Source organism: Mastigoproctus giganteus, chromosome 2, assembly GCF_048544385.1.
Source record: "Mastigoproctus giganteus isolate SK-2022 chromosome 2, ASM4854438v1, whole genome shotgun sequence".
Taxonomy (NCBI): domain Eukaryota; kingdom Metazoa; phylum Arthropoda; class Arachnida; order Uropygi; family Thelyphonidae; genus Mastigoproctus; species Mastigoproctus giganteus.
In genome coordinates this window covers 179,322,109-179,334,947 of record NC_143576.1, presented here as the reverse complement: position 1 = coordinate 179,334,947, position 12,839 = coordinate 179,322,109, and the positions used below count along the sequence as shown (strand labels likewise).

At 37.2% G+C, this 12,839-nt stretch overlaps 1 protein-coding gene across 2 annotated transcripts in view; it reads right to left on the bottom strand.

Moving 5' to 3' along the window:
* Positions 1 to 12,839, bottom strand: part of LOC150089789 (uncharacterized) — a 40,425-nt gene that overhangs the window by 8,814 nt on the left and 18,772 nt on the right. For both annotated transcript variants that reach the window (XM_090368814.1, XM_090368813.1), the window contains exon 5: positions 7,644 to 7,739. In XM_090368814.1, the coding sequence (XP_090224940.1) occupies positions 7,644 to 7,739 (96 nt within the window). The remainder of the gene's footprint in view (positions 1 to 7,643; positions 7,740 to 12,839) is intronic.

The window sequence follows — 12,839 nt, the reverse complement described above, 5'->3', positions numbered from 1 at the left end:
AGAAAGATTCAGCATGCTGCTTGTTACCGGGATCAGAGTTTTCTGTTTGAGTAGATCTTACAGGAGTTGTAAGAGTAACAGGAGGTATCGTGACTGGTGTGTTATTAGATCTATTAGAAGTCTGTTGCTTTGAGGACTGAGGTACAGTAGAGAGTAAAGTTCGAGCCCATTCAGAAATAGAGATGCTTGGCGGGATTGATGTATCTGTTTGAACTGATATTGAGTGAAATTTTTGAGCAGCGTCGGCATATGTACGTTTTGGCATCGGTATTAGTTGCTGTAATTGTTTTCTGGCTTCGGAAAATGAGACTTTCTTTTCTATCTTGTATTTTTGAATTTTCTTCTCATATTTCCACTGATCGCATATTTTTGAGAAAGCTGGGTGGTGATTGCCTTTACAATTAGGGCAAAGTGAGGACTGCGATTTACAATCAGCTTGGGCATGTTCCTTCGATCCACAGTTAGGGCATACTGCATCGCCTCTACAGACAGTTTGGGAATGTCCAAATTTTTGACATTTATAACACCTTAGCGGGTTTGGGATATACGGGCGAATGCGGCAGTTCAAATACCCGGCTTTTACTGATGATGGTAAGTTGGGTGAGCTAAATGTCAGTATGATACTGCGAGTTGGAATAAGTTCGCCATCTTTCTTAATCATGATTCTCTTCGCTTGTATGACCTTCTGATCCTGCAATTCGTTGACAATTTCCTCTTCTGAAACATTCATTAGGTCCCATTCTGAGATAACACCCTTGGAGGTATTGAGTGTTGCGTGTGGTGACACCTTAACAAGGATTCCATTGAATGTTGTGAGCTTGAGAAGGTACTCTGAATGTTTAGAGCTTGTAGTCTCAACCAACAGATCGCCAGATTTGAGACGGCGCATCATTTTGGGGGAACCTGCTACATTTTCCAGACACTTTTGTATGAGGAATGGCGATAGATTGCCTAGGGCCTGGTTCGCTAAGGAATGCAGGATCAGAAAACTCGGATGTTCTATTAGGGAATCATCCGTCTTCAGTCTCTTTCGGTTGGTTTTGTCATCATTAGGTTGATGCAAATCCTTTGAATTTGGATTTGCTGTCTGGATCGGGGGAAAGTTTTCAAAGTCCATGTTTTGCTCCTTTTGGCCCTGGGGGTTTGCTTTACCACCCAGGTTTCCGGCCCCGCCACGGGGAGGCAGGAGCAGTGCCACAAGGTGACCAAGCGGCTGGGTTAGGAAGTTAGTATTAATATAAAATGAAACAGAAAGGTGGTTTTCCTTCCTGGGCCTTTGCCTACCTCTTGTAGTGCGAAAGAGCTACTTTGATCAAGAAATCAAGAAAAACGGTTGTTGAAACAAAAAATAGAATCTATTCGCTGAAAATCTCTTTAGAAAAAACGCTTTTACAGACGCACTAGAATCGCTTGGCCACGGAACGCTTGGCACCCAGGGCCACACAGAGAGTAGATAACAGACTAAACGCAGCACAGCTGCAAACAGCCTGATGGCGATCTGAAGAGGGCACCCTAGCCCTCTTCTCCTATTATTCCCAATTCCTTGGGAGGAGGGGACGTTTAATGTTCCCTTTCCTCCACCCCAAACTTCTACTCTGGTGGGGTGCCCCACTGAAAACTGGGGTTATCTACTCTATTGGCCCCATATTTCTGTCTTTTCCCCCCAGTCTTCGGTCTCCTCCCCTCTCTACCTTCATCATAGCGGAAGCCCCACACGTCAAAAACTTAATATAATAAAATCACCTTATGCCCAAAACTTAGCCTAGCAAACCAAAGCGATATTACCCCTACGATAGCGCAGATTTTTTATTTTTTTTCTTTATTTATTTATTTTTTCTTTATTTATTTATTTTATTTTTATATATTTTTTTATTTTTTATTTTATTTATTTAATTTTTATTAAGGTCCTAGCCGCCGAAATCCCAGGAAATTAAGCGGCAGGATCTGCCAGAGTGAATCTACAGCTACAGGTTCCTGGTCGGCCTCCACGGGGCGTAAGTGGGACAAAGTTGGGCCTGAATAGGGGTCCAACGGCTAAATGACTAGATGAACAATGGTACAGAACACTACACAAAACAATTCCCACACACTTTTAAATCTCTGGCATTTCCCAGTGAACTGGTTCACCACAATGAAAACAATGCGGAGATGGGGGGAACCACTGGTGCTGTATGACAACAACACAGACTTATACTTACACTCAGCTTATACAGCGGAGTTTGGGGGCGGAAATCCCTGGTTCTGCTTGAACTGTAACACGAAGTTTAACAGTATATCACGCTTAAGTTATACAGATGTAGTAACATAAATCGCAGCACGTCATTAGCACAGATTATACTGTACATACCACGTGACCACGTGACTTTTCTATTTTGTTCCAAATATTTCTGAAAAAAAAGTGTATTAATAGGCGGGAACAAAAATATTGGCTGATTTGTTAACTTCGAAGGCCAACTGTTATTCGGAAAAGTTGTAATAATAGTCAGAAATTGAAATCAAACTCTTTTACTTAAATTTCTTTTTAATATTCCCTCATATTTATTTAATATTTTTGTTTTTATGAAAGACGAAAAAGACGAAAGGTATTAAAACCCGTACTACTTAATACCCTGAGTGGGTTGAAGGTTGAGAATATAAAAGGAGATACTTCTTCACCTTAGACTTGAATTTTTGTAGATTGTAATTTTCAGGAAAAACGTGCGAAGGCAGCTAGTTCCAGAAAACGGAATTTCAAGGGGATACATGAAGAAGAAAAGTTGGCTCTGCAAGCTTGAAGTAGGACAGTAAAAGGATGCTGACTGTTTGCGGCACGTGTTCGAACTGGTTTGGAAGAGAGAGAAAGAGAGAGAGGAGAAAGAATAATACAAGCTAATTCGAAAGAATATAGCTCATGGAAGTAGCAATAGAAAAGAAATGCAGCATAAACAGCACGAGTGTGTGTGTGTGTGTGTGTGTGTGTGTGTGTGTGTGTGTGTGTGTGTGTGTGTGTGTGTGTGTGTGTGTGTGTGTGTGTGTGTGTGTGTGTGTGTGTGTGTGAGTGAGAGAGAGAGAGAGAGATGGGTCATTAATTATCCTAACTCCCCTCTTTTGAATGGAGTCTGGAAATGTGAGTAGGGTTATAGATCCATTCAAAAAGTAATTTGTTTTTAGTCTAACATATCAGGGAATATAGTTATATTTATCTTTGCAGCTGTGAAGAATTAACTTAGATCAGTGCGTCAAGTATGCATCTTATACATGGTCCTTGGTAGAACAGCAAAAACTGAAAGTTTATGATTTCAAAATTGTTGCATTGTAACCACTTTGAAATCATGTCTTATCGAACCCATAAGTGAATTTACTCAGTGATCTGACTCATTACTCACGGATAATTAAGTAAAACGTCATGATAAATCCTGTACAGTTGTTATTATTATTAAGTTTTAGACGCATCAGCAACTTAGACCATATTGCGCTATTGTGTATTACGCCTGTGCAAGTGTCTGTTCACTGGCTGATTTTCATTTTGTGTAAGCCGAAAAACCCGGAATAACTCACGAGGAAAACCCACTTATTTCGCTCAGATCGGTTAAATACAGCACCGATTGAACAGGCCTTTAGAAATTCTTTCAGTTTGTAAAGGGACTCGAACCCTCCAAACGAAGTTAACATTGTACTAAGGAAACAGACATCTTTAACTCTCCTCAAAAGAAATGTTATTTAAATAACTAGAACAAAATTAACCATCCCTCTCTTTCGTACCAGTCTAGCAAACATATTCCTCGTAGATAACTTCTCAAAAAAGTTCAACTATGATCAACCATTTAGGGTAAGTTGGTTGTGATCATTGTTGTTCCACATCATGTGGAAAATGTTTGAGTTCAAATTCTGTCGAGACTCCGACGTTTTCATTTATTTTTCATACTGTGGCCAAGTAAGTCAGCCTCAGGCAATGGTCATGCAGTTTTAATACTCATAACTTTTTTTATCTAACACACAAGCATGCCAACCATAGAGAAAATTTAGAGACATATTAGAGTAACATTTCATGTTAGTTGCCTTGACTCAAGTTCTGAAAACATAGAACCTTTAATATGATGTAACATTTATTTGAGTTCGGCATTTTAACAGAGAAATTAAGTTGAAAACATAATTAATATAAAAATATTAAATAAAAAATCATAATTCAAAGATGCAGCGGGGATTAACGACAGTAATTATGGAATTCTACTTCAAAAAGACCTGCAAAAATTGGGGGAGTGTGGCTGAGAAGTGGTAGTTGAGATTTAAATTTGACAAATGTAAGTCACTTCATTTAAGTAACAATAATTAATTTATTTATTACCTTGAATTATATACCAGTTAGTTTGTACCATATTTAAGGTAGTGAAGAATAAAAAATAAGTGTAGTGTCTATCGGATATGAAGTTCTTTGGGTAGTGAAGACAGGCCAGCTTTTAGGGTGCCGTCAATCACATAAACGAATTTTACAAGCAAGGCAAGAAGGTGATTATCCCATTGTATAAGACAATGGTTAAGCCGCACCGTTAGTTATTCATACAGATCTCAATGACTTAATTAAAGAAAGATGTGGATCTGTTGAAAAGGGTGCAGAGAAAAGCAACGGGAATAGTGAAGGTACCAGAAAGATAATCTTACCAAGAAACACTTTGATTCTCTAAATTGCAACGCCTGGAAACTAAAAGACACCTCATTTCAGGGTGTGAAGCTTTAAGTGGATCGAGTAAATTAAATGCTGATGGTATCCTTCCTCTTTCTCGGACATCACACACAACGTGTGTGATGTCCGAGAAATTGTGGGAGCGAAGTTAAAAAATATGTAATTAATGATATTGAAATTTCGCAAGATTATTTAATGAAAAAACTTTCAAGCCTACAGACTAGTAAGGCTCCTGGAGTTGATGGAATATACCCTATAATCTTGAGAGAGGCGGCAAGCGAGTGCATTGAACCACTGAGGCTGGTTATGCGAGCATCACTAGACTCTGGGGAGATTCCCTTGGATTGGAAAAGTGCAAATGTATCTCCCATACATAAGGGTGGCTCTAAAAGTGAAGTGGGAAATTATCGACCTGTCAGTCTGACTTCAGTAGTAGGGAAAATCATGGAGGCATTGATCAAGGGTGGAATTCAGGATCATTTGGATAGAATTGAAATTCTCAAGGATACTCAGCATGGTTTTGTAAAGGGAAAATCATGTTTAACAAATCTGGTTCGCTATTTCGAAAGGGTCACTCACGAGCTGGATTTAGGGAATAATTTCGACATTGTTTATTTAGATTTCAGCAAAGCTTTTGACTCAGTCCCACATGAGCGGTTGCTTTATAAGCTGGAACAGGTTGGAATCACTGGGAACATCCTTAGATGGATAGAAAGATGGCTTCAGGGCAGGAGGCAGAGGGTTGTGATAAATGGCTATTCCTCAGATTGGGTTGATGTAAGAAGTGGGGTTCCCCAAGGATCAGTATTAGGACCACTGTTGTTTTTAATTTTCATAAACGACATTGATGAAGGGATAGAGGGCGTGATGTCTAAATTTGCAGATGATGTTAAAATTGGTAGAGTAGTTAATGATCACTGTCAAGCTGAGCTTCTTCAGAGAGACCTAGATAGACTTCAAGAATGGTCAGAAAAATGGCAGCTCTGCTTTAATCCAACAAAGTGTAAGGTATTACACCTGGGAAACAGTAATCCCAAAATAACTTATTCACTTGGTGGAGTTCAACTAAACCCAGTACTGGAGGAAAGGGACTTGGGTGTTACGATACGGTCAGACATGAAATTCTCTGAGCATTGTAAACAGGTTGCAAGGAAGGCCCATGGTGTCCTATCGATGATCTATCGAACTTTTGCAAGTAGAGATAGGGACGTGATAATCCCATTATATAAGGCCTATGTTAGACCACACTTGGAATACTGTGTTCAAGTATGGAGACCGCACCTAAAGAAAGACATCGAGCTTCTTGAAAGGGTGCAAAGAAGGGTAACTCGCCTGGTGAGATCGGCAAAAGGGCGTCCTTATGAAGAAAGACTTCGAATATGTGGGTTGCAGAGTTTGGAAACTAGACACCTTAGAGGAGATTTGATTGAGGTGTTTAAGGCTCTGAGAGGCATCAGTAAAATGAATGAGGACAAAATTTTCAAGATTATAAATGATGCTAGAACTAGGGGACATAAATTCAAGTTACGTGGGGAAATGTTTAGATTGGACTGCAGGAAGTTTTATTTTAGCCAGCGAGTTATAAATTACTGGAATAAGTTGCCTTCATGGGTGGTAGAGGCCGACAGTTTGGGGAAATTCAAAGGTCATCTGGATAGTACTTTCGGGTAAGGGAAGCGCATAGGATGATAGGATTAATTTCCTTTTTATTTAATTTTTAATTTCATTTTATTATTTTTATTTATTTATTAATTATTATTATTTATTTATTTAATTTTTGTTTTTATCATTGTTTTGTTCGGATTTTTTTTTTTTTTTTTTTTTTTGGCTGGTGCAGCATAAGCCATAGGCTTTCTTGCACCATACGGCCGTTACTAATACTAATACTAAAAAATACTAAAAAACGTGTCATAAACTTAAATTGATAAAGGTTGGTTGCAGATGAGATGTGCGAGAATTTGTATTCAGGAATAAGGCGATTGATTAATGGAACAAATTATCTTATTATTGTTGAAGCAATTAAACAAATTGAGAAGGAATGGACAGATTACATAAGTATGTTTTTTTTTTTTTGCTTGATGCTATATAAATTTGCTTTCCTGCACCATTTTGCCACTAGTAACACCAATACTAACTCAATTAAAATATATAATTGGGCAGAGTAATAGTTAACCAGTCGCATACAATTGTCGTATTTTATTTAATTTATCTATTTTGAAAAAAAAAAAAAAAAAGAAAACAAAAAACAACGGATGAATTAAATAAGGAAATTTTAAATGTATGTATTGTGATCTTATTGAAAACAGTTAAAAAACAGTATTTCAAATATTTACTTAGAAACGATTTTCGATGATTTAAAGAATATATCAAATACACTACAGTTGGTATCCTAAAAACAATGCCTTATATTATTATTTTTTATTTTTTGTATTTACAAGTGCTGTAGAAGCCTAGACATAACACTGATTAAATGGGGTTAGATTAGAAGCCCCCCCCCCAACAAATGCTCTGAAAATAATGCAAATATATTGGTCTATATATTCCTATCTACGTTATCCATGTTAAAATGTAAATAGTAGTATTGTGTCTACTATTATTATTGTTAATTCAATTTAAACAAGTATAAATCACCCCGAACATCTGGAATATTCGTATATATTACGAGCATTCCTGATAAAAATTCAATTAGTTCGTTGCCTCAATGACTATTTTACAATTAAAATTGCACACACACACACTTCTGAGGTGGGGGGAAAGTTCCCATAAATCAGAAAATTTTATAAACCGGCGTTATACTGTTCTGACAGCCTACAGTGTAGCGGGAAGGGGGGGGGTACTATTATGTGATCAAAAGACTCGTGAATTAACTTTATCATCGGTATATAGATAAAGATATAGAAGAAGGAGAAAATAGATATATAGATATAGAAGAAGGAGAAAAAATCTCGTAAGTAAAAAAAAAGTCATAATAATAATAACTTACTTTCTCTTTTGCAAGGTAGACTTCTAATACTTGCTGCAGGGTAAATCCGTTTTGGATGTGTCTATTCACAACACAATTCAGGACATCTGCTTGTCTCTGTTCGTTAAAAAATAATAATTTGTTGTTAATCTTAATATTAAGACAGATGAAACTGATTATACAGTAGAATATAACACGATATTGCCAAAACTCTTTGGATATCCCCTTCCTTGAATTTGGGAAAACTTAACCACATCCGCGATGTAAGAAATAAAAGCAGTTGTGATTACTCTAGCAGCAAGCAGATAAATGCAATACAATACCCGCCGTAGGTATTGAGCTCAGCGAGGTTCATCATAGAACAATCAATCTGTTCGTGCCATTACAGCAAAACTGCACCACCCTAGACCAATGATGGCTACATAATCGCTAAATAGGAACATCATGCCGCTACTACATCCCGAAAGCTTTCGGGTCGGGTAGACAGTACAAATTGAAGGACAGAGACTAGAGGGTGCTGAGAAGAGTAGTACTTAAATCCATCATCGAATACTGCTACCCAGTAGTGCACGGGGAACACAGGAAGTGGTATTAGTGGGTTCCAGCCCGTCACCACGAAATACAGAGGATGCGGAAAGGTCAGGGAATGACCACCGCATATTCCCGGAGCAATATGGCCTTACTTGCTAATGCTCCTAAAAACCCAAAAGCAAAGCCTCAAAGGATGAAAGTATCAGCAAATGCTCCCACAGAATCTTAAAGGATACTGCGCATACCTGAGGCGGAAGAAATAAATATAATGACTTAAAGAAAAGCACAGAAATAAATAAGATTAAGACAGGTATGTTTAATGCGGTCTACAGAAAAAAGAAAATGATCATAAAAATGTTAATTTGTATCGACCGAACTTGGGGGTTGCTAGCTTGGGGGATTCACAGACTAAAAGATTAATAGTTGCACCACGCAAACGTAACAGTGATTCTTGCAATGCTTCTATAAGAATGGAGGGCGGGGTGCTGGGGTTTTCAGGGATGTTGGGAGTGATCACGGAACAAATAAATACATGGTCTGTGTTAGGGTAACTAAGATTAAGAATAGGTGCATGTATACTTGCATGTACACAAATGCTAGAAGTATAGTAAATAAATTTGTTGAATTTAATGTGCTGGTCAAGATCTTCAAAATGCGAATGTTATTGGTATATCAGAGACGGAGTGTCACACAGATATAAGGAATGCAGAATTGGAATTTGGGGAGTAAAATGTATACAGAAAGGGTAGGCAGAACAGGAAGGAAGGAGGGGTTATGCTGTTAGTTAACAAATACATAAAATATAGTGAAGTGCCTCCAGTTGACATAGATAGTCAGTGCAATGTAGAGTCAGTTTGGTGTGACATAAGCACTGGGAAAGGGAAAGTGAGAGTAGGAGTGTGTTATAAGCTTAATGACTCTGATAATTACAACGAACAACTGTACAGAGAAATAGAATGGGGCACTAAATTAGATTGTCTTATAGTGAGGGATTTTAACTTCCCAGATGTTGACTGGAACTTGTGGATTGGTCACTCGCACACTAGCAAGACTTTTGTGGATTTAGTGGATGATTGTTTTCTACATCAGCATGTTAGAGAGGACACTAGAGGGAATAACACTCGTGATCTGATTAGCAGCAGTAATTATTCATCAATTAAGAATTTACAGATAAAGGAACCACTAAGTGGCAGTGATCACAGTACTGACGTGAGATTTACTTAAAGATGTAACTACATTCAGGGGTAAAGAAAAGGGTTTTTGCTTTCGGAAAGGTGACTGCAGTGGTCTCAGAGATCTTTTAAATTCTGTACATTGGGACCAACTGAGGATGTTACCAACAGAAAATTCTAAATGGGAAGTATTCAAGGAAGTAATCATGGAAGCTACTAGGCTTTTCTTACCAACTAAGAAATACAGTTCAAAGTTTAGGCTTAAATGGATGTCAGATGAACTAATGAGACTCGGGGCAGAGAAGAAAAATGCACGGGATGCATATAAATTATCAAGGGACACTGAAGCCTATGGCAGATATAAGCTAGTCTGTAATCAAGTCACAAAGGGATTAAGGCAAGCGAAGGCAAATTACGAGAAATCTTTGGCAGAGGATGCTAAGAAAAACAGCAAGAACGTCTTTAGTTATATAAACTTTAGAAGAAAGGGGATTAATCAGATTGGTCCAGTTGATATCGATGTTCCGACTGTTGAAGATCCTACTCAGATACTCGTAGCTGAACGTGTATTTTGTAACCAGTTAGTTTAACTTCTGTTCCGGGGAAAATAATGGAGTCACTAGTTATTCAATGCTTTGTAGGATCATCTAGACAAGGCTGCAGTAATAATTCCGACACAGCATGGGTTTCTTAAGGGAAAGTCTTGTCTGATATATATAATTGGATACTATGATGTGATCACAAAGGAACTGAATGTCAAAAATAATTTTGAGATCATATACTTGGATTTCAGGAAAGCTTTTGACTATTGGCATGGAAGAGTACTGTACAAATTGTAGCAGTGTGGTATTAAGGACAAGTTGCGACAATGGATAAAAGGCTGGTTAAGTGGGAGAAGACAGAGAGTGTTAATTAATGGACGCTGCTCTTCGTGGACTAATGTTATTAATGGAGTCCCACAGGGTTCGGTGTTGGGCCTACTGTTGTTTTTTTTATATTTATCAATGATATTGATGAAGGTATATCAGGATTAATGTTGAAGTTTGCAGATGATGCAAAGGTTGGCAGGGCTGTTAATGACAGTAATAGCAGTGTGCTACTGCAACAGGATCTAGAAAAGGTGGAGAGATGGGCTGAAAATTGGCAACTGAAGTTTAACATTGACATATGCAAATTACTGCATGTGGGTAGAAGTAACCCCAGAGAAACGTACCGACTGTGTGGTACTACACTTAGGGTGGTAGAAACTGAAAAAGACCTAGGAGTAATTGTGCAGTCAGGTATGAAATTTGCAGGGCAGTGCAGAGCAATTTGCCTTTATTCAGCGGGTAGTTGATTTCTGGAAGAAACTTCCATCTGTTGTTGTGGAAATTGATAGCTTAAATAAATTCAAGGAGGAACTGGACAAACGTTTAGAGGTAATGGATGTGTGAAACGTTTTCTTTTTTTTTTTTTTTTTTTTTTGGCTGATGCTACATAAGTTTTCTTCCTTGCATCACATGCCTCTACTATTATTATTACAAGTAGGAGGCCTCATTTTAGGAAGGATGTAGAGTTGCTTGAGCGAGTACAGTGAAGGGCAACAAGATTGGTGAGGGGAACGAAGGGCTAGTATTATCAAGAATGGCCTAAGTTCTGCAGCTTGCAGCGTCTGGAGAGTAGGCACCTACAAGGTGATCTGATTGATGTATATAAGGTCTTGAATGTGTTGAGCAGACTCTATTCTGATGAGATTCGTCCTCTTTCTCCGATTACGAACCTGATGGGGCATAAATTCAAATTGAGGAAAGATAGTTATAAAATAGATATGCGGACATTTGCTTTTAGTCTCAATGTATCTTTGCTTGAACGAGTAAAAATTAGAAGGAATGTTATGATACTTATGGGTTAAGATCTGTTAAATATAGCAGGTGGTAGTATATCCTCGCGCAAGAACTCAAGATGATTCTCTGAATCTCTCCTGCGACTTTAACTTAACAAGGTATTCTTTCCTGGAGAAGTGATATAGTACTCGTTGGTAAAACGGCCCTATTTTAAGGTATATTACATATGTACATTATATATGTATATTACAAATATAAATAAAACTTGACGCATTTGAGACACTACAAAGGAGGAAAAACGATTTGTGCAATGTTTAGTAAAAAAGAAGAAATTAATGCACGCTTGTTTCGCATATTGCACCGGATCTGAAATTTTTATTGCCTTTCGCACTTCATATCTATATGAAATCGAATTATTATCCATGGGTGCCATTAAAAACAAATACAGACTCAAACTGCAACTTAAGCCTGACGCGCTTAAAATTTAAAAAAAAAAATTTGCTCTAAATGAGGTGAGATGAAGGAACAAGGAACCTCTTCTTAAATTACCTCTCTTAAATTTTTAATTTGAATAACGTGAATAAACTCTAATGTTACCTTCTTGACTACATTTATTTTAAAACCTAAAGAAATACACTTAAGTGTATATATTAGTTCAGACTTGACACTTAGTGCAATGGAAAATCCATTAAGAGGAGGGGAAAAAAGATTTAATGATTGAGTCTGGTATGTGAAGGTATTTAAAATAAAATAAAATAATTTACACAAAACTTCCTAGGATTAGAAGTGAGGCCCCTTTGAGATTGGTGCTTCTAGGCGTCATTTTTTTCTTAAATGACATTGAAGGAATACAGATGTGAGTTAAAATCTGAAGATTAAAGATTGGCAGAGTTGTTAATGCCCAGTGTTAAGAAGGATGATTTAAATAGGCTTCATTAATAAATATGTTGTAATTCTGAAAAATGCAAGATTTTCGTATTAATACTGGCAAAACGAAAGAATTCAACAAGCTTTGCACCATCAGCCAAAAAATAAAATAAAAAGTAAGTAATGCCCTCACTTCAATTACGAATTTCTTTCAAAAATTTATCCAGTTCTTAAATTTCAATCCACGTACACCCGCTGTAAGTGGGAGTTTATTCAAATAGCTAATTTAAGTTCCCTCTTAATTTAAATTTATGTCAAACGTATCACCTGACTAAGCAGAAAGGTACGCTCACGATGTAGGTTACTAAGGGCCGTCTTGAGCACCTCGATTACAGTATAATCGAGGGTATAAAAAACAATTGTGACCGAGGGTATTTCGGATAGTCGATCTTTTCGTATAATCGATTTGAAATACAAATATATTTACAGTATAAAAGGTAAGCAGGATGAAAATCCTTGCAAAATAACAGCAATGTGCATGATATGTACAGTATATACTTATATAGCATTTAATAATTTCTAATATTTTTGAAAAATATATCTAAAATATATTTTAGTCTGTAGCTGTGTAGGTTATGATATCTCGTAGATATTGTTACCTACATAGCCACAGACCTATATTTATTTTCAGCATATATTTTAATAGCTTAGTGAAAAAAAACAGCTATCTCGACGGATATCTAAGAACTTAGATCAAATATAAACCATTATAACAGCCATCTATGTGCTAAAAACTGTTGGAAGGAAAACTAAACGAGGCAAAT